At 40.6% G+C, this 24,136-nt stretch overlaps 1 protein-coding gene across 1 annotated transcript in view; it reads left to right on the top strand.

Annotated features, from left to right (window-relative positions):
- The window catches only part of ADGRD1 (adhesion G protein-coupled receptor D1), a 919,695-nt gene that overhangs the window by 99,543 nt on the left and 796,016 nt on the right, over nt 1-24,136 (top strand). Inside the window, exons 9-10 of the mRNA XM_056533246.1 lie at nt 16,532-16,590; nt 19,424-19,579. Coding sequence (XP_056389221.1) covers nt 16,532-16,590; nt 19,424-19,579 — 215 coding nt within the window. The remainder of the gene's footprint in view (nt 1-16,531; nt 16,591-19,423; nt 19,580-24,136) is intronic.

Below are 24,136 nucleotides of genomic sequence, written 5' to 3'. Positions count from 1 at the left end.
AAAAAAGATCCCTTACACAATTTCATAGTGGGGAAAATAAAAAAGTTTAAGGGTCAAAATATAGGGATACAATTATAATTTTTTCTTTAAATATAGAAAATCATGACAAAAGCTATAACAACACTGAACCGTAAAATAAAGTTCACATGTCACTTGTACCGCAGAATAAACAATGTTCCTCCTTAACAGGCAGAATTGTGATTTATTTTATTTTTTTACCATTATGCCCCAACATTATACCTATTTCTTTGGTTTTCAGTACATAATATGGTATGGTTAAAAGGGACGCTTAAAAAGTATATCTTACCAGCAAAATGTAAGAACTCTTAGAAAGCAAGGAGTAAAAAATGGAAACATCATTGTTTCATTGTTAAAAACTGATGCAATGGGAAATGGAGTGTCCCTGCCACCCTGTCTCCTGGAAAATAGAAAGTATTCTTTTTTTGTGTACATCAAGTAGAACCTATTTCTTCTGCTCCTTGAATGGAACATTTGAAGGCATATAGTAAGCATAGTTGGGCTGCCTTATTTTAAAAGTTAGGACATGTTGTACAGATGCTGTCATTTATTGGGCACCTGTCTGGTAGCCTTCATGCACTCTCTGCTATGACTGTACAGGGAGCTGGTGCTAAGGCTTTGTTCACATTTTTAGGTATTTTTCGTTTGTAGACATGGCATATCACATATTTACGCGGCTGTGAAAAATGAGTCTGTTTTTTTTTACATATTGGGGGTTATTTTGAAAGCTTGTGTAGAGGAAGAGTGGTGAAGTTGCCTATAGCAACCAATCAAATAGCTTCTTTCATTTTTCAGAGTCCTTAAAAATAAAAGAAGCAATCTGATTGGTTGCTATGGACAACTGCACCACTCTCGCTCTACACAGGTTGTAATAAATCTCCCCCATTTGTGTACACAGACAACCACTTTCCCAAAGACTTACATAGAGCACATTAATGTAAAAAATGCGGACAAATGAAATATGCCACAAAAAACATTGTGTAAACATAGCCTTAGTCTCCAGTTACAAGTACAGAACCAAGAACCAAAAAATAAGAATAATAGAAGATTTATTTTACAACATTTCCCATTGATTTTGATTTGTTCTTCTGCTGTTTCGGATTTTGTACTAAAGATTCTTCACTTTATTTTAGATACTTTCCTATACATTCACATACTTCCTAAATTTTTTTATAGGGTGTGTTAGTGCTTTTGTTGTTAGCCCCATTGTTTCCTTCACTGTTATTGTTTGTTTGCTCATTCTGCACCCTGATATCTTAGGATGTGGTCATCATGTCTTTACTTCTTCCTTACACATATAAGAAATATCATAATTCTATATGTACACTATGTTTACCCTTGCAAATATTACTTTAAAGATGGAATTATATAAGTTGTGTCAAATAACAGTATTAATAGATAATAATTTATTAGTATTACAAGTTGGTGCAGTTTGAAAAAGACCCCAGTATATGTTGAATACAAGCCTCACAACATACTTTGTCTATATAACAGTATCAACTAAATGGAAAATTATCCCTTAAAAGAAACCATATGATAGTTATAAAGTTCTTATATTTTCTCTTTTTAAAGGAAGTATGGAAGTAGTATTTACAGTACGCTGCTGCACTTCTGCAGATGTCGCTTTGCAGCTGGATAACTATTCAGCCAGCAAAGGATTCAGGAATTTCCGCACTGCTCTCCTGTTGGCACTTATTAAACATGAACGAGAATAATTGTTCTCAGTGTTAATATTAACCTTAGTAGCACCAGCAATTTTATAGTACAGAACAGCATAGAATATGGAATTACATGTTATTTCATTCTTTTTAGAATAGGCCAACGGGGTTGTCTGGTCTTTTAAAATTTTATGAAATTATGTGATCATGTTTTAAAATATCTATCATAATATCAGTCTAGTTTTGATTCTATCTGGGTTCCCTGCTTGCCTCTACTTGCTTTTCCATCTTAACTGCTGTGTCCATTCACCACGTGCAGTAGCCACATATCAATGTCAATAAGGAACAGTAAGTAACCAACAGGACCTGCCTTTATTGGTTACATTAACTCCCCAGAGTGGTGACAAGGATATTTTAGTGTCATCACTGCTGTTCTTGAACTCCTTAGAACCCCCCTCAATGGTGCACAGCTATTTCTCTTTCTGTTTCAGGGGTAGAACCAAAGCTGGGCTCTTTTACAGTAGTGCACACAAAGTTACTTCCTATCTAAATTTTCTGGCCAGTCACAGCACAGCACATAGTCCTCTCTGTTATGTCATGACATAGTGGTTGTGAGTGCACTGGTGCTAGGGGATGGCTGGCACTGTCCAGAGGGATGATTTACAGTACACTACTATGAATGGCATGTGAAAGGAAAAAGGGCCTACTGATACACTAGCTTTACAAGGTGCTGTGTGAGCAAAAGTGAAATAAATTGTAGCAGCGCAGCAGGGTTGTGGTTACACTTAGAACTGAACTGCTGCTACTGATCTGATGATGATGACAATACTCCAGACTTAAGGGAAGGGGAGGGGAGATTACATTGCAGCACCCCAGACATTCAGCTGTAGATACACTGGTATTTATGCAGGTTAAAGTTGCCCTGAGCTTTATTGGTAGAGAGAGATGAGAAGGGAGCCTTGATATACCTTTCAGAGTCAGTGAGCACCATTCTGAGTAGGCAGACTGGCTCAGCTTGCAGGTACACAGCCCAGGCATTTGCTCTCTCTTCAGCACATAAGCTACAGCCCTACTTCTTAGTGGCCAAGACTTAAGGTCTTTTTTCGGGGGTTAAGGAATTGTTTTTGGTTGAGGTGATTTGCCAATATGATACACATTTACATAGGCTGAAAGAAAGTTATATAAAAGCTTCAGTTACTACATAAGGGAAACTGTCATAAGTGTCACCTATTGGTACAGGCTGGTAGTGCGGGTGACACTGATAATAATGATACCTACCCCCGATCTGTGATCCCATTCATCAGGTATCTGCATTAATCTGGTGGCAGGTGCATGCTAATCAGTGTCACCCGCACTACCCACCTGTACCAACAGGTTAGTGTGGGTGACACTAATGACAGTTTCCCTTTAAGGGTAGGGTCACACATAACGGATCTGCAGTGTATTTTATTGTGCGGATTCACCAGTGACCCGACCCATATTGTGCATCCTGCTGTTTCTGAATGCACATGCCCCCCATCAACCCGCACTTGGCCTGCTCACCCCACCCCCTGGCCTGCTCACAGTGGCAATCCGCCGCTCTGAGCAGCCACATTGGGGCCTGCAAGTCACCGAGTGCACTCAGACATCGCAGTGTAGTCGCAATGTCTGAGTACACTGCGCATGTGCATGCGCAGTGTACATAGACATCGCGACTGCTCCGAGCAATGGGGGGCCTCCGGCTATTGCCGAACGCACAATATGGGTCAGGTCACCGGCGGATCCGCAGCGTAAAATATGCTGCGGATCCATTATGTGTGACCCTACCCTTAAGATGATGACAAAGTTATGTACTATTTCCTTCTTGGGGTATTGGCTGTTGTGGCTACCTGACAACTTGTTGCTGTCTTTGTACTCTTATGTTAAAAATCTAAATAAACACATAAAAAGAAAATGTAAAATGAGCCACTGCTGAGACCCCCAATGGTACAATATAATCAGTAGGTGAATAGCACATTAACTGTTCTGATTCTCTGCTTTTACTGCATAGGAAAAATAGGCATTACACAGTTTTCAAGGATTTAAGGACACAGATATAAATAAAATATGTAAATTAATTTATTCTGTAAATAATACATATATGTACAGGGATGCCAATAACTCACAGGGCCTTTGTGTAGTTAAGGTAATCACTGAATATAGAAATATAATATAAGAACTAATATAAAATGGTATATAAAAAAGGTAATTAAAAAAATAATAATGATAGGACCACCTATAAATATTAATAATAATAGCCTATAGCAATAATAGCACAAAGTCCAATGATCAATTAGTCCTGCAATAAAACCATCCAGAGAATTGTCCCAAAATCGCTGATGTAAGAAATGACAATCAGATTGCTGTATCCTATAGCAACAGTCAGGAGGTACCACTAGCAACAGTATGTGTGGTATAGTATATACAAAAGATATTGCAGCATGACTCAAAAAAATATATAGTGGGTGCCAAGCAACCCAGGCCCGATCAAGGCCAACCAGATACTAAAACAAAGCAAAGGTGCAGCACTCCAATTCCGGTAAAAAAAGATTTGTGTATTTATTCACCACATCTCAAAAATACAGCAACGTTTCAGCTCAACAATAGAGCCTTTCTCAAGCTTAGTGACAACTGCTAGGTAAGGGGTTTTTATACCCAATCAAGTGTGTACAATCAACAAGTAATTAAAACAATCCAAAGTGTATAATCCATAATCAATACAGTGCAGTGCATTAATAAAGTGCTCATTCAAAGTATCACAAAGAGTACTATTACAGTACATAAAGTGCTAGATGATTAAAAACGTATACATAGATAAAAGTACTTGAAACTCTAGACTCGTAGTTAATAACATAATTAATAATATGCGAAACATCCGTAGTAAACATGATTATACATCATAGTCGCATGGAAGAACTCACCCGCTCTGTATGTGTAATGGCGCTGACGGCTTGTGGTGTTCGGCTGTGCGCATGCGCCAACCTCCTGACGCGGCCGGCCCGTACTAACTTGCCGGACGCATGCGTCAGAAACCAAAACAAACGAGTCATGTGCCGAAGCACATGACTTGTATGTCAGCTGACCCGTTACCTCGGATACCTCCGACGCTAACAAGCTGTCACAGATGTCCGGAACGGGAAATTTATAATGGGTACAAAAAATAACATGTGGTGGATGTGGCATTACAGGTATGAGGCATCACTAGTGCGTAATATTAACAAGTTAATACTTGAATATAACTAATACTAAATGGTGCATTATACAACGCCTGTGCAAGATACTCAAAATTAAATACATAAAAATTCTGTGAAAATACATATAGTGTTATTTTGTGTAATTATATAGAGATTCAATTAAATTCAGAATGTACACCATCCAACAAAGGGTCATAAAGGAAGAGGACACCAAGGGATGGACAGGGATTCTCTGAGTCAAAACTAATGAAAAAAATAATAAAAAAATAAAAAAATAATAAATGAAAAATATAATAAATGTATAAAGAGATAAAATAGACAAATAAATATAAAAGTAGATATAAACACCATCAACAAATTAATAATTAAACAAAAGTAAAGTAAAAAAATAGATAATGAAATAAGGTACATGTTGTGGTCACATGATCTCCAGCTGAAGGCAAAGGGACTGGTGTGTGTGTCACTTAACTCCCTGGTTTGTAGGGTACTGGTTGAGCCACCTAATAAGAAGCCCCACCAACACCACCAGAAGTCTCTCCGGTGCAGAGGGAACAAAGGTCCCCTACCCCCAGAGCAACTCCACCTACAGCCAAAACGGGAGTGTGCCCGCTATTCCAGCAGCACCTGCTAGGACACATATAACACACCATCCCTCATGTATGCCAACCTGTTCTAGGGTAGACCACCGAGATATAATAAATAAAATAAGAAAATATAAAAAATAAATGTAACCAAACAAATATGTTTAAACCAAACAAATATGTTTGACCCAGACGCCTGCACCAACCACAAGTCTGACCTATAACTATGACCACCCGTGGATGTGTACTTCTGAAGAAGAGATAATTAATCCACTTTAAAGCCTAAATATATTGCCGCAACCACCATTGTTAGTGTACTATTTTTATTAAAATAAATGAAACAGAATAAACAAATACAAATATTCAGAGCGTGTGCTGTTCTTCCTGCGTCTTGTTCAAATGTTGTAACAATCTGAAAGCATAAACAAATAAACAAATGTTAATAAAGGCATAGCAATAGTCACATAATATGCCTAGAATAGAGGTAAATATGCTCCTGGGCTCTCAAGACACGCAAAAAGTTCCTAGATGGTGTTGAACTCAGCATTCATACCATGTGGACGTAAAGAATTTAACCTGTGTATCCACCAAAGTTCCTTCTTTCTAAGTAAAGCCAGTCTGTCACCACCCCGACTAGGGATGGGGACATGATCAATGGCCATAAAGCGAAGATCTTTCTCATCATGTTGCATCTCACTAAAGTGTTTAGATACCGGTAGGTCCATTTTCTTACGTCTAATGCAGTACCTATGATTGTTAATCCTCGTTTTGAGGCTCCAAGTGGTTTGTCCGACATACAAAAGTTGGCATGGACACATTAGTACATAAATGACCCATGTGGAGTCACACGTCAAGAAGTGTCTAAGTGCATAAATATAATTTGTTTGGGGATGTTTGAAATTAGAGCCCTTCATCATTTGTGTACAATTTATGCATGAAAGACAGGGGTATGAGCCCAACCTCCTGCTAGTGAGGAATGTTTGTCCCCCCGCCTTCTTTTTCAATACTGTTGTGTTTACCAATTTGTCCTTTAGGCTAGTTGACCTCCTATAAGACATCAATGGGTTAGACTTGAATTCTTGAATGTTGGCAAAACTATTTTGTAAAATATACCAGTGTCTATTGATTATTCGTGAAATAGCTCCACTACGTACATTGTAATTAGATGTAAATGGAATCCTCTTTTCTATAATTCTCGGTTTGGGTCTGAGTGTAGTCTCCCTATCAAGGGTCTCAACCCTCTCTCTGTGTTTAGAAATGACTGATGTAGGGTACCCCCGCTCTCGGAAGTTGTTAGTCATGTTATCCAAAGTGGTTCGCAGTGCCGTATCATTATCAACAATCCTCCTTGCCCTCAGCATCTGACTGTATGGTAGGGATTCTATGATACGTCTAGGATGACAGCTGCGAAAATGTAAGAGTGTATTTTTGTCAGTTGGTTTAGTGTATAAACATGTCCCCAGCTTGTTGCCATCTCTATGAACCATCACATCAAGAAAGCTGATGCTTTCCCTAGAATGAGTCATAGTAAATTTGATGTTGGTATCAATATTGTTTAAAAATTGGAAAAAATCGAAAAGTTCAGACTCTGAGCCAGACCACAGGAGGAAGATGTCGTCGATAAAACGCCACCACCCCAGACAATGTCTGAAGTGGTGGCATGAATAGACGACATCCTCCTCCATGTCTGCAACGTATAGGTTCGCATACATGGGCGCCACATTGGTGCCCATGGCGGTATCTACACGTTGCAGAAAGAACTGGCCATCAAAAAGAAAATAGTTGTTGGTAAGAATGAGGAACAGTAGCTGCAACACAAAGTCTTGAGCTGCCAGGGAAAGTACTGATTTCGCCAAGACCCTCTGTATTGCTGCCATGCCCTTATCGTGACTGATAGAAGTGTATAAGCTCGTGATGTCAAAGGACACCAGAAACACATCTTCTGGAATCCTGACATCACGAATTTTCAACAGGAAATCGCTAGTGTCCCTGATGTAAGATCTAGACTCAAAGACAAAAGGCCTCAAAATTCTATCCAGGAAAATAGAAGCATTACTCAAGATACCGTTTCGCCCAGATACTATGGGCCTACTAGGTGGGCACTCCAGCGATTTATGGATCTTGGGCAATGCATATATGGTAGGTGTTACTGGATGTTGTATTATCAGGAAATCTCTTAAACTGTCGTCAATCAATTGATTTGTATGTGCTTCCTCTACTACTCTCAACAACTTACTCCTAATCAAATGTTTGGGATCACTGTCTAATCTCTGGTATGTTGTAGTGTCATTTAGTTGTCTGTACAATTCCTTATTGTATTCAGCTGTGTCCATCACCACGACCCCACCACCCTTATCCGCAGGTTTGGTGAGGTTGAGACAGAGGGATGTAGACAACATAACCTCACACAAGTAGAGAAAGAAGCATTGGATCAGCTTGTCCGTGACCACAACCTCACCATCAAACCTGCGGATAAGGGTGGTGGGGTCGTGGTGATGGACACAGCTGAATACAATAAGGAATTGTACAGACAACTAAATGACACTACAACATACCAGAGATTAGACAGTGATCCCAAACATTTGATTAGGAGTAAGTTGTTGAGAGTAGTAGAGGAAGCACATACAAATCAATTGATTGACGACAGTTTAAGAGATTTCCTGATAATACAACATCCAGTAACACCTACCATATATGCATTGCCCAAGATCCATAAATCGCTGGAGTGCCCACCTGGTAGGCCCATAGTATCTGGGCGAAACGGTATCTTGAGTAATGCTTCTATTTTCCTGGATAGAATTTTGAGGCCTTTTGTCTTTGAGTCTAGATCTTACATCAGGGACACTAGCGATTTCCTGTTGAAAATTCGTGATGTCAGGATTCCAGAAGATGTGTTTCTGGTGTCCTTTGACATCACGAGCTTATACACTTCTATCAGTCACGATAAGGGCATGGCAGCAATACAGAGGGTCTTGGCGAAATCAGTACTTTCCCTGGCAGCTCAAGACTTTGTGTTGCAGCTACTGTTCCTCATTCTTACCAACAACTATTTTCTTTTTGATGGCCAGTTCTTTCTGCAACGTGTAGGTACCGCCATGGGCACCAATGTGGCGCCCATGTATGCGAACCTATACGTTGCAGACATGGAGGAGGATGTCGTCTATTCATGCCACCACTTCAGACATTGTCTGGGGTGGTGGCGTTTTATCGACGACATCTTCCTCCTGTGGTCTGGCTCAGAGTCTGAACTTTTCGATTTTTTCCAATTTTTAAACAATATTGATACCAACATCAAATTTACTATGACTCATTCTAGGGAAAGCATCAGCTTTCTTGATGTGATGGTTCATAGAGATGGCAACAAGCTTGGGACATGTTTATACACTAAACCAACTGACAAAAATACACTCTTACATTTTCGCAGCTGTCATCCTAGACGTATGATAGAATCCCTACCATACAGTCAGATGCTGAGGGCAAGGAGGATTGTTGATAATGATACGGCACTGCGAACCACTTTGGATAACATGACTAACAACTTCCGAGAGCGGGGGTACCCTACATCAGTCATTTCTAAACACAGAGAGAGGGTTGAGACCCTTGATAGGGAGACTACACTCAGACCCAAACCGAGAATTATAGAAAAGAGGATTCCATTTACATCTAATTACAATGTACGTAGTGGAGCTATTTCACGAATAATCAATAGACACTGGTATATTTTACAAAATAGTTTTGCCAACATTCAAGAATTCAAGTCTAACCCATTGATGTCTTATAGGAGGTCAACTAGCCTAAAGGACAAATTGGTAAACACAACAGTATTGAAAAAGAAGGCGGGGGGACAAACATTCCTCACTAGCAGGAGGTTGGGCTCATACCCCTGTATTTCATGCATAAATTGTACACAAATGATGAAGGGCTCTAATTTCAAACATCCCCAAACAAATTATATTTATGCACTTAGACACTTCTTGACGTGTGACTCCACATGGGTCATTTATGTACTAATGTGTCCATGCCAACTTTTGTATGTCGGACAAACCACTTGGAGCCTCAAAACGAGGATTAACAATCATAGGTACTGCATTAGACGTAAGAAAATGGACCTACCGGTATCTAAACACTTTAGTGAGATGCAACATGATGAGAAAGATCTTCGCTTTATGGCCATTGATCATGTCCCCATCCCTAGTCGGGGTGGTGACAGACTGGCTTTACTTAGAAAGAAGGAACTTTGGTGGATACACAGGTTAAATTCTTTACGTCCACATGGTATGAATGCTGAGTTCAACACCATCTAGGAACTTTTTGCGTGTCTTGAGAGCCCAGGAGCATATTTACCTCTATTCTAGGCATATTATGTGACTATTGCTATGCCTTTATTAACATTTGTTTATTTGTTTATGCTTTCAGATTGTTACAACATTTGAACAAGACGCAGGAAGAACAGCACACGCTCTGAATATTTGTATTTGTTTATTCTGTTTCATTTATTTTAATAAAAATAGTACACTAACAATGGTGGTTGCGGCAATATATTTAGGCTTTAAAGTGGATTAATTATCTCTTCTTCAGAAGTACACATCCACGGGTGGTCATAGTTATAGGTCAGACTTGTGGTTGGTGCAGGCGTCTGGGTCAAACATATTTGTTTGGTTTAAACATATTTGTTTGGTTACATTTATTTTTTATATTTTCTTATTTTATTTATTATATCTCGGTGGTCTACCCTAGAACAGGTTGGCATACATGAGGGATGGTGTGTTATATGTGTCCTAGCAGGTGCTGCTGGAATAGCGGGCACACTCCCGTTTTGGCTGTAGGTGGAGTTGCTCTGGGGGTGGGGGACCTTTGTTCCCTCTGCACCGGAGAGACTTCTGGTGGTGTTGGTGGGGCTTCTTATTAGGTGGCTCAACCAGTACCCTACAAACCAGGGAGTTAAGTGACACACACACCAGTCCCTTTGCCTTCAGCTGGAGATCATGTGACCACAACATGTACCTTATTTCATTATCTATTTTTTTACTTTACTTTTGTTTAATTATTAATTTGTTGATGGTGTTTATATCTACTTTTATATTTATTTGTCTATTTTATCTCTTTATACATTTATTATATTTTTCATTTATTATTTTTTTATTTTTTTATTATTTTTTTCATTAGTTTTGACTCAGAGAATCCCTGTCCATCCCTTGGTGTCCTCTTCCTTTATGACCCTTTGTTGGATGGTGTACATTCTGAATTTAATTGAATCTCTATATAATTACACAAAATAACACTATATGTATTTTCACAGAATTTTTATGTATTTAATTTTGAGTATCTTGCACAGGCGTTGTATAATGCACCATTTAGTATTAGTTATATTCAAGTATTAACTTGTTAATATTACGCACTAGTGATGCCTCATACCTGTAATGCCACATCCACCACATGTTATTTTTTGTACCCATTATAAATTTCCCGTTCCGGACATCTGTGACAGCTTGTTAGCGTCGGAGGTATCCGAGGTAACGGGTCAGCTGACATACAAGTCATGTGCTTCGGCACATGACTCGTTTGTTTTGGTTTCTGACGCATGCGTCCGGCGAGTTAGTACGGGCCGGCCGCGTCAGGAGGTTGGCGCATGCGCACAGCCGAACACCACAAGCCGTCAGCGCCATTAGACATACAGAGCGGGTGAGTTCTTCCATGCGACTATGATGTATAATCATGTTTACTACGGATGTTTCGCATATTATTAATTATGTTATTAACTACGAGTCTAGAGTTTCAAGTACTTTTATCTATGTATACGTTTTTAATCATCTAGCACTTTATGTACTGTAATAGTACTCTTTGTGATACTTTGAATGAGCACTTTATTAATGCACTGCACTGTATTGATTATGGATTATACACTTTGGATTGTTTTAATTACTTGTTGATTGTACACACTTGATTGGGTATAAAAACCCCTTACCTAGCAGTTGTCACTAAGCTTGAGAAAGGCTCTATTGTTGAGCTGAAACGTTGCTGTATTTTTGAGATGTGGTGAATAAATACACAAATCTTTTTTTACCGGAATTGGAGTGCTGCACCTTTGCTTTGTTGTGGTATAGTATAGGTATGCTTTAGATATGCTTTAGATGAATAATGACTGTCACTGTGTATCCATATTCAATGATATAACCGGCATATAGGAAATATATCTTTAAACAGTTAGTAGATGATGCTAATTGTAGCAAGTGGCAAGGGATACTCTTATGCTCACCGCTCCGCTGGTACAGGCTCACCGCTCGGGCATCGGTCTGTGAAGGGCAGGTACCGTAGTCTGTGTGAGATACTGCGATCTCTCCTGCAGTCTTTCGTGTGATCCGATGGTATGCCTGTGTGGTACGATTTCTCTCACAGCAGGAGAGAACGGCACCGGAGACTCGGCCATCTCCTAAGCTGGCGGCGTTAGGTGGCGGTAAGTCCCGAACACGGGTGCTCCAGCGCTTCCACTGGCGATGCCGGTCACGTCCTCGCGGCTAATGAGCACGCACACGGGACTGGCGTTGTGGTGGAAGGTAAGGTGGCAAAGTCTGTGGTTGGCAGGATATATATGGTGGTGGTCTCAGTGGTCAATACTTCTAGCTGGACGCGTTTCAATACCTTCTCAGTATTTTCCTCAGCAGCAATAAGTATAAATCAGGTGTAGGATCCTAAATGTTCTTATATATAATTAACCCCTCCTCTAATAACTAACATCACTTCCAGTGTAAATAGACGTTTGTAGTAGTAAAAACATGAATGGGACTATAGTGAATTTTATAATTAGACAAATAACTGTATAGAGGTAAGTATTAAATACCGTACCACATTAAATATAAATAAACAAATGTATATATGGGAAGTCTTATTTGCACTGGAAGGTTAAATACTCATATGATGACTAAGAATAGTGATAATAATATTAATAAAAGGACACAAAAACTGTACATAAAAGTTATATTATCCTATATGGATAAATAATCAATACCTTACAAAAAAATACCTTGCAACTTTTATAATACAATACAGGAATATGGGTGCACTACTTTGGTAGATGTATACAATGACATTGGCTATCCCTCAACACTGATGTTAAAATTGAGAAATTCGCCAGTGTATCCTTATATGAAGGACACACCAAAGCCCGCACACCAACGCCAAGGTTTCTCAAAATGGTGCTGGACCTACGCTAATCCTACCTGTGCTTGATAAGCAAAACAGGGGCCAGTGGGCAATTACGGCAGCATTCGGTCGACTCACACCTTCCTCCCAGATACCCTCCAGCGTGACTGAGCACACATGCAATGGGAGGAGGGAGGCAAGCTGCAAGCCCCACCTGAGTTGGCTCATATGGGTGCCTGGCCTCACAGGTGCTACCTTAATGCTGCCTTGAAGATATTGGTGTGTCCTTCATATAAGGATACACTGGCGAATGTCTCAATTTTAACATCAGTGTTGAGGGATAGCCAATGTCATTGTATACATCTACCACAGTAGTGCACCCATATTCCTGTATTGTATTCTAATTGTTACACATCCACACCGTTTATCTGGTGTAGGATTCTATTGTGGCACTTGTAGTCCGCTGCAGGCATCCTCCATTGTATGCATTTTTATGCTGGGGATCGCCCTTAGCAACGGACTACAAGGGCAGGATCTGCTCCCCCAGTACATATGCACAACTGCATCTGGGGTTGAGCATCTCCAGCCATTTGAGACCACGTTTTTTGTTGTTTGCTTGCAACTTTTATGTACAGTTTTTGTGTCCTTTTATTAATATTATTATCACTATTCTTAGTCATCATATGAGTATTTTACCTTCCAGTGCAAATAAGACTTCCCATAAATACATTTGTTTATTTATATTTATGTGGTACGGTATTTAGTACTTACCTCAATACAGCTATTTGTCTAACTATAAAATTCACAATATTCCCATTCATGTTTTTACTACTACAAACATCTATTTACACTGGAAGTGATGTTAGTTATTAGAGGAGGGGTTAATTATATATAAGAACATTTAGAATCCTACACCTGATTTATACTTATTGCTGCTGAGGAAAATACTGAGAAGGTATTGAAATGCGTCCAGCTAGAAATATTGACCACTGAGACCACCACCATATATATCCTGCCAACCACAGACTTTGCCACCTTACCTTCCACCACAACGCCAGTCCCATGTGCGCGCTCATTAGCCATGAGGACGTGACCGGCATCGCCAGTGAAAGTGCTGGAGCACCCGTGTTCTGGACCTACCGCCACCTAACGCCGCCAGCTTAGGAGACGGCCGAGTCTCCGGTGCCATTCTCTCCTGCTGTGAGAGACATCGTACCACACAGGCATACCATCGGATCACACGAAAGACTGCAGGAGAGATCGCAGTATCTCACACAGACTACGGTACCTGCCTTTCACAGACCGATGCCCGAGCGGTGAGCCTGTACCAGAGGAGCGGTGAGCATGCGAGTATCCCTTGCCAGTTGCTTCAATTAGCATAATCTACTAACCGTTTAAAGATCTATTTCCTATATGCCGGTTATATCATTGAGTATGGATACACAGTGACAGTCATTATTCATCTAAAGCATATCTAAAGCATACCTATACTATACCACACATACTGTTGCTAGTGGTACCTTCTGACTCTTGCTATAGGATACAGCAATCTGATTGTCATTTATTACATCAGCGATTTTGGGACAATTCTCTGGATGGTTTTATTGCAGGACTAATTGATCATTGGACTTTATGCTATTATTGCTATAGGCTATTATTATCAATATTTATAGGTGGTCCAATCATTATTATTTTTTTAATTACCTATTTTTTATACCATTTTATATTAGTTCTTATATTATATTTCTATATTCAGTGATTACCATAACTACACAAGGGCCCTGTGAGTTATTGGCATCCCTGTACATATATGTATTATTTACAGAATATATTAATTTAAATATTTTATTTATATCTGTGTCCTTAAATCCTTGACCTTGAGCCCCAACATTCCTCTTATTTATTATACATTTTCCTTGTGCACCGTGGGTATAGGTGTACTGATTGGGCAGCCCAGGTCTATATTGGGCGTGGTCGGAACAAGAGCCACTCCATTTCTCCTTTATTTTAATTACACAGTTTTCATTTATATTAGTCGGCTAAGGCTGGGTCCACACTACGTTTTGTCCCATACGGGAGCGCATACGGCAGGAGGGAGCTAAAACCTCGCGCTCCCGTATGTGACCGTATGCGCTCCCGTATGTCATTCACTTCAATGAGCCGGCCGGAGTGAAATGTTCGGTCCGGTCGGCTCATTTTTGCGCCGTATGCGCTTTTACAACCGGACCTAAAACCGTGGTCAACCACGGTTTTAGGTCCGGTTGTAAAAGCGCATACGGCGCAAAAATGAGCCGACCGGACCGAACGTTTCACTCCGGCCGGCTCATTGAAGTGAATGACATACGGGAGCGCATACGGTCACATACGGGAGCGCGAGGTTTTAGCTCCCTCCTGCCGTATGCGCTCCCGTATGGGACAAAACGTAGTGTGGACCCAGCCTAACTATGTAATACACAGATACATGATAGGTTCTTCAGAGATGGTCTATATAGCCATTCTTTGGTATAGCTAGTGTAATCTCTAAATGTAAAAGAAAGACAGAGCTCCTCATGTAATAATATCAATAAAGCATGGTGGATGCACAGTAGAGGAAAAAACCCTTTTATTACAATGTGCTCACCTGGTTGGGTTGTGTAACCGACACAACCACCTTTAAGCGTATGCGCTGGTAAAAAGGTGGTGCAGCCTCCCGGTATCGGCGTCTGGAGAAACTTCTGTCGAAGGTATGCAGTGTAGAGAAGGGTTGGTAAAAGCCAGGTTTTTGGTGCAATCCACTCGTAGACAGTATGTAGAAAAAAACATATTTATTGGCCACTTCACAACATGTTTCAAGGCAAACAGAGCCTCTTCGTCAGGTTTTCAGGCTTATAGGGATATAAGTCTGTATACCTGACAAAGAGGCTCTGTTTGCCTTGTAACGCGTTGTAAAGTGGCTAATAAAGAAGTTTTTTCCAACATACTGTCAGGAATGGATTGCACCAAAAACCCAGCTTTTATCAACCCTTCTCTACACTCACTATAGCTAGAAGATAAAGTACATTGATGGGTGTCCCAACCTATTTACTCAGGATTACCAAGTAGGATATTTAAAAATGTAGTATATTGTATTTGCATAGGAGCATACCGTATGTATAACAGAGCCGAGGGGAAAGTAGATTTATAGATATGCCAACATGCATATATGAAATCGTCTATTGGTAGATAAAAGAAAAAAAATAAGTAGGAAGTGCCCTGATACCAGAAAGTTACAGCAGCTTAGAATTCTAGGTCCTGGCTGTTTCAGCAGGATAAAGGCGATCATTTGTGGGTTATATTTCATAGTCTATATACTGTCACATACAGTACAAGCTGTCGTAAAATATTGTGTGCCTGCTGACAGAAATTCTACAGATAATTGCAAAACAGTTTTTTTTTTCTTTTTTTCTTAAATAGGTATCTCCCCTTTGTGAACATCATATAACTAGGCTCCATCTGGGTTACTGAGTGGCCAGGAGGCATAGATTATAAATGGAACAATACTAATAATAACTTATTATTATTACAAAATTAATGTTGATACAGATCTCTGATATACAGTATATCTGAGATGCCACTAAAGGGGAACTTGCATTTAGTGTTAACTTGTATTATTGCCCTTTTAAGCAAGCTGATGTACTGTGGTCAAGGATGAGTTAAAGTTCAATTGTAAAGCAACACAAATAATTGAAAGTATCACCATGTAGTTACACATTAATATGTATGGAGGTGCATGTGAGAATATCTTTAAAATTCTTAAAATTTTGTGTGTTTCATTTCCCATGTTAATACTTGGCATTTAATGATGCTCATGTAACTGAGTCCTAAAGTGCTAAATCCTTTAATACCTGTCTAGTTTTATTGCTTGCCCTGAATGCGCCTTTATTCATTGTTCATGTCTTGTCAGGGGATGAAACATTTGGTACTGCAACGATATCCAGTGCTCCCGGCACATCACACCCGACGGTAAGAGCAATGTGTTTGTGTTATATTCTTTTGGTAAAGTTTGGGGATTTCTTAGAAATGACCTATACTGTCATAAACCTGCTTCATATCCCTTACAGGCTATTTCATGAGGGGACTTAAATAATAGAAATTTGCTTCTGAACCTTTAATGTTGTGTACCATGTTTATTCACTAAGCCATGAAATTCTCCCTGAAAGCTTATAGTCACGGACTCCAAATGTTAGAAAGGTCTTACCATAATCATGTGGACTTACATTGTCTATGTTTGTATGCCACCTTGGAAATGCAGTCCAATCTGCAGGTATCATGTTATAAATATAAAATAGCTGAGTAGATAGAAGCTTGATATATATGAAAAAAAAAAAGATACGTTGTTCAGCGCAGCATGTTGCCTAAGAAACTTGGATTTATTCCCTAAATGACACACACATAGGTAAGTGCAACAGGAAATGAAGCGTTTCAGGTGTCTCGTACCCTTAGTCGTTCCTATGTGTTTGTTGTTTATGGAATAAATCTTTTTCTTCTATCTTTTTCTTCAATGGTAATGGTGTTGTCCTGCACCATTCATACTGCAGCCTGCCCTGTATAGGTAAGCTGGACCTGCTATCTACGTTTGCATTAGCTTGATATATAGATTTGTGACAGAAGTTGCAGGATAACTTGTCCTTTATTTTGTTTCCCCTCTATTTATATACAGACAACTGTCAATCATTAAGTAGAACCGCCCACCTGACATTCAGTTATCCAGGAATATTTCCAACAAAACTTTGCATGAATCTGCTCGGCTCCTTCTGCTCTACAACCTGCACATTGCTGCCTTCACTTCACATGGCAGAATTTCCTCACTGAATTTCCATTACTTCTCCATACAAAAACTATGGCACACAAGTAATTTGAAGCAGATTCAGGCTATGTTCACGTGGCAGAATAGCCATGCTTCCATTCAGATTCCATTCTGCTAAGCTGGCAGTGGATATGTGGCAATTTTGCTGATTCTGCATAGAATATGTGTGGAATTTGTGCTGAATTTATGCAAAATGTCTTTCTGTCAAGACACAGATTCTGGATAGAATTCAGAGTCCCATTGACTTTAATAGAACTCCGCTGCAGAAGTCTGCAAATAAATACCGTATTTTTTGCCATATAAGACGCACTTTTTCTTCCCCAAAACTGGAGGGGAAAAGTTGGTGCGTCTTATAAGGCAAATACACATTAAAACCCTGTCCTATTGCGGCAGTCCCTGCGGAACCCGCGGTTAATACAGGACATCACCGATCGCGGTGATGCCCTGTATTAACCCTTCAGATGCGGTGATCAAAGCTGAACGCCGCATCTGAAGCGAAAGTGACACTAACTCGGCTGCTCAGTCGGGCTGTCCGGGACCGCCGCGGTGAAATCGTGGCGTCCCGAACAGCTTACAGGACACCCGGGGGGACCTTACCTACCTCCTCGGTGTCTGCTCCGTGCCGAGATCCCCTGCATGGCCGGCGCTCTCCTTCATCGTCATCACGTCATCGCGCATGCCGTCCCATCATCCAATAGGAGCGGAGTGCGTAGCGGCGTGCGTAGCGGCGTGCGTAGCGGCGTGCGTAGCGACGAGATGGTGGCGACGGAGAGCGAAGATACTAGGCAGCAGAGACGTTCCGGAGCGACGGGGACACCCCGGGGATGCGACGAGAGCGATGGAGGGCGACATCCAGGGCAGCGGTGATGAGCGGTGACAGGTCCGGAGTGGCGGGGACACGTGAGTATTACCTCCTATACCAGTGGTCTTCAACCTGCGGACCTCCAGATGTTGTAAAACTATAGCTCCTGGCATGCCCGGACACCCAACGGCTGTCCGGGCATGCTGGGAGTTGTAGTTTTACAACATCTGGAGGTCCGCAGGTTGAAGATCCCTGTCCTATACTTTACATTGTATTTGGTTCAGAATATTTTTTTTCTAGATTTTCATCCTTTAAAATTGGGTGCGTTTTATATGCTGGAGCGTCTTATATGGCGAAAAATACGATAATTGACATGTTAATTCTTTTTGCGGAATCCAGAATACATAATTTACGCAGAGAAAGTTCCTCAAAAGAAATTCTGTCATGTGAATGGGACAGCAGAAATTCCTAATTCCAAAGTTTTTGAGCTGAAATATTCTACTGCATTCTGCATGGAATTTCTGCCATGTGACCATACGCATTTTTAGGAGGAAATTCTGTCTGGAATCGAAGCCCCATTAATGTCAATGGAAGGACCTGATGATGATTATATTCTTCTTTATTAATGGACACATGAATTCTAGAAGCAGAATATAATCCTCATCAAGATCTTGCCGTGACATCATTGGGCTTTGATTCCACAAAAATTCCACATGGAAATTCTGCTTCAGATTGTGTGCTATGGTTTTTGCAAGGAGAAATAGAGGAAATATAGTTAGGAAATTCAGTGAGAAAATTCTGCTGTGTGAATGGGCCCTAAGGCAAAATAAAGTCAATACAGCGGGTTGGCACCGATGGCGAAGGCTACCAGTCTTCTGAAACTAAAGTTAACGGGCATTTTAGTATTCTCATGATGAGCTGTCTGAGGTTGTCATACAGCAGCTGTAGCATATGTATCCCGTCACCAAATTGGCCATGTATTGATAACACGGCAATAGCCATCCAGATTCACCATTGGTTTTGTTCATTGTTACATTTTATTGTATTTGCTAGTCACTGTATTTTGTATGTGAAGCAATTATGTATATGAAAGGTGTGAACATTTCATTTCAGTAACATAGTATCTTGTTGCAGGTCATAAATCATAGAGATTTTCTTATAAACTTTTTTATGTATATAATGACTAGGTCTCTACAGATGCCTATGATCCTATTATAACAAATCTGACCGATGACAGAGGAAGATCTTTCCATTCCCTGCCTGTCTTCAGCTACTTGGAAGTTGTCTCACAGACCCTGCCCAATAAATCCTTGACAAAGGACACAGCAGGCAACTTGACTCAGGTAATACCTCTTATTCTTTAGTGTTGAGTCAGAAATCTGTATATGCATTCCCTTCTACAGTGCCAGGTTCTGCAGGACTGCCTACATTCTCAATGGTTTGCGAGAAGCAAGGCAAACTGTATAAAGAAACATGTTCCTGTAAAGATGTGGGCTTGTCAGGGTTCATTAGTAAGTTTTAAGGTTGGTAATAGAGATGACTGCAGATAAATTTGCTCTATTATTTTTATTTAATTTTTAATCTATTTTTTTCATACTTTTTTTTGTACTTTTTATGTTTTATTACGATTCTTTAACCACAATAAGATATTACTATTTTTACCTTTTTTTCTTATAGCTATAGGGGGGTTTCATATGCTGGTTTTATGTATAATCCTGCCCCTGTCTGCATAGTTGGAGTAATTAAGCGGCGTCAGCCTCTCAATAAATCCAGCACTGGTGTGGCTGTCCATGCAGCAGCCTAAAACGATGTTAGCTCTGTGTTTGCATAGAATTATACTATGATTTGTGATCGGGGCTCCATACGTGTACTAGTGACAGGAAAGATTGCCTACATACCTATACAAGATGTTACCCTAGCATAGCGGTCTGAGTTGTGCCATAACCGCGTAATGAGGGCACGCCTATAGAGGGCATGCACTATAGTGAAGGAATAAGATAAGGGAGGGTTGGGAGGGTTCCACAAACGACACGTGCTCCGCCCCTGTAGGAGAGGGGGAAGCTATATACACACGCCCCCACCTGTTCCCAATAAGCCCCACCTGGAAGTGCAGGGAGCGATAATTACTTCCGCCCCTCGCACAAATACAGCCCATCAGGCTTTATACTTGTGATCGGGGCTCCATACGTGTACTAGTGACAGGAAAGATTGCCTACATACCTATACAAGATGTTACCCTAGCATAGCGGTCTGAGTTGTGCCATAACCGCGTAATGAGGGCACGCCTATAGAGGGCAAAAAGCAACCATGCTAGGATGAATACAATTCCTGAAATAAAACATCCTACATCCAGCATTGATCTTCACAACCGAAGTAGACTATACCTAGTGTGCTGAAAGAGTAGCCCTGACCAACTAGTGACTACTAGAGGTGGTAACCATACCTTTGAAACCGTGGTAGTAACGTCCATCTGTAAAGAATCAACCTGAGAATAACCTTCCCTGCCAAATATACCAACTGAACTATACCTATTACCATCCCTACTTGTGACATTACTTCAAAACGGACACGGAAAGACTAACTTCATGGCAGGTCTGACAAGCACCAATCCCCTGCTATTTAAGAGGCAAAAACTAAACTGACAGATAAATGACAAGAAATACCCATCTACCTGATAGACCGTGTGGGTCATGTCGCCTGACAAGGTTCACAAAGGCACCTTACCTGATTGAGACTGTAACAGACATACCTAACTAGCCACTGTACTGACCCAACTGGACTTGGAAGTGATGACCCATTGCAGATGACAGCTTCCTGCGAGAGCAACGTATCTGTAAACGTGACCAGTGTTTAGGTGGACCATCATGTCTGTAGACCTGACAGGTCTTTGTGCCACCGTCGTGCCTGAACCCGTCACAGGTCCCCGCGGAACCATCGAGCCTGTAGACATGACAGGTCTTTGTGAAATCATTGTGCCTGTAAACGTCACAGGTGTTTGTAAACCACTTTTTTTTTTTTCAAATACGTAAGTGTGAAATTCCATATTGAGATTGTATGCTATCTGAAACGTGTCAGACTACTTACATAACCATGTCAAATCAATTGCTCTGAAATGAGACAGCAGCAATCACGATTCAATCCCCGATCCTAAAGAAATGAGTCATGTAAATATTAAATGCACAATATATCTGCAACTAAATGCTGGCCCTCCTTAAAAGAGAACGTGCAACTATGCCGGATAGTTGAATCTGTGTACTATAACGAAATTATAACGTCATCGAGAAATACAACAGACGAGGTTGTATCTGACCTGAAAACGTGTCAGGTACACACGACAAAATTGCTCTGAAAACGAGTCAGTAGCAACTGGCATTACCCCTTTTAACCTGAAGAGGAGTCAGGCAACAGGGTAACATCATGAGTATTCATGACAAGATACCTGTATGAAGCTGGCGTGTTGTTCTGAAGGCGTGTCAGTAACAAAAATGACCAATTGTGTCCAATACCCTAAGCAAATGATCTACCTCCCCTGTGTGCACCGCATGAAACATGTTAACCGTATGTACGGCATAACCTGCTGACAGTATACCCAACTACAAGTCGCTACTTAATATGTTATTGCTCTGAGACATGTCTAACAATAACCTATGTGGTGCATCCCCCCCCCCCTGCAGACGTAGGAGGTTTAAGAATATGTGCTCGATATATCTGCAATGAATGTAAGCACCATATGAATACTGTAATCGTGTATTGTAAATATATGTACAGCCAGAGGTGCAACTGCTATTCAACACTAGGAACGAATGCACATAATAACCTACACACATACAACTATGGTAGTATGCAACAAATGCTGTGTACTGATGCATGTATCATACACAAGCTGGGAGCGTAAGTACCGTGAAAACGTAAGGAACGTTATGGATTTAGGCTCTAACACCATTATGAGTACCGCATACATGCCTAGAAAATAAAGTGTAAACATATATCTAAAAAGATAGACAACGTGCAACTATGCCGGATAGTTGAACATGTCTACTATAAGTAACTGATAACGTGGTCATGAAATACCACGGAGGAGGCTGTATCTGTCCTGAGAACGTCTCAGGTCATGACAATGAACCACAATGTAATTGCTCTGAAAATTCGTCAGTAGCAACCGACATTAACTCCTTAAGCTGAAGGAGTCAGGCAAATAGGGCAACATCCTAACAAAGCTGTATAAGCTTTCCGTATAAACACTATGCATGAATATGCAGTATGGAAGCTATGAGCATGAGTACAGTAAAGCTACGGGAGCATATGTGTAGACTCTAAGGATGGAAATGCAAAAAACTATTACCCATGTGCAGTACAACAAAATAAAGCTATGAACGTAACCAGACTATGAGCGTAATGTGCAACGATGCCAGATAGTTGAATCTGTGTACTATAACGAAATAACGTAATCAAGAAATACAACAGACGAGGTTGTATCTGACCTGAAAACGTGTCAGGTCATAACAAATACACCAATGACAAAATTGCTCTGAGTCAGGTGACCAGGTATTGAACAGCCGATTAGTGCCATTAAAATGATGACCACACTTTGAACAAGTACCTGTGCCGGATAGTTGAATATGTGTACTATAACTAACTGATAACGTAGTCGTGAAATACAACAGAGGAGGTCGTATCTGACCTGAGAACAACAATACTATTGCTCTGAACGAGTCAGTAGCAACCGACATTGACCCCTTAACCTGAAGAGGAGTCAGGCAATAGGGCTACATCCTGACAAACCTGAGTGAACTTTCCATATAAAAGACTATGCACGAATACACAGAATGAATGCTATAAACATACGTCCAGTAAAAGCTACGGGAGCATGTGTAGTAGTGTAGACGCTATGGATGAACATGCAGAATAAATACCATTACCCATGTACAGTAAACGCTATGGATGTTAGTGCAGAGAACATAACAGAATGAATGCTACATGTACGCAGAAGTACTACAACGTGTCAGCATAATAATTACTACCATCGTAGGTACAGAATGAATGATACGAATGTCCGTGTAGTGTATTGCTACAATTCTATGTGCAATATACATGACGTGAACATGTCTGTGGTATGACTACAACGAGTGTACATGTGGTATGATACTATGAGCAGTATAATGCTATGAGTATACTTGCGGTATCAATGCTAAGAGCGTATGTGCCTGATGTAGGCCATGTGTATGTGCAGTATAAATGCTACAAGTACATGTGCAGTATAAGCGTCGAGCATATGTGCTACAAATTAATATGTGGTGTGACGCTATGAGGTATGAGTACTATGAGCAGTATAATGCTGTGAACATGCTATGAGCGCGTGGCCACAACTGCACGAAACAGCATGACACTATGTGTGAGAACCATATGAAACCTGCATGTATGAATGCGGTGAACGTGTGAACAACAAAACCATGACCGTGTAACCAATATAACTGCCATGAGCGTATGAACCCTGCGTGTATGAATGCGATAAACGTGTGAACAACAAAACCATAACCGTGTGACCAATGTAACTGCCATGAGCTTATGAAACCTGCGTGTATGAATGCGGTGAACGTGTGAACGTGTGAACAATAAAACCATGACCGTGCAACCAATACAACCGTCATGAGCGTATGAACTGTATGAACCCTGCGTGTATGAATGCGATGAACGCGCGAACAACAAAACCATAACCGTGTGACCAATATAACTGCCAGGAGTGTATGAAACCTGCATGTATGAATGCGGTGAACATGTGAACAACTTAAGAACCGTGAGAGTGTGAACACTATAACTGCCATGAGTGTATGAACCGTATAATTGCTATAGGCAGTATACTGCCGTAACCAGTATGAAATACCATTAACATATGAACCGAA

This window comes from Hyla sarda, chromosome 1, assembly GCF_029499605.1.
Source record: "Hyla sarda isolate aHylSar1 chromosome 1, aHylSar1.hap1, whole genome shotgun sequence".
Classification (NCBI taxonomy): Eukaryota; Metazoa; Chordata; class Amphibia; order Anura; family Hylidae; genus Hyla; species Hyla sarda.
Note: the sequence above shows the minus strand (reverse complement) of the source record. Positions and strands in the feature narration are given on the sequence as shown.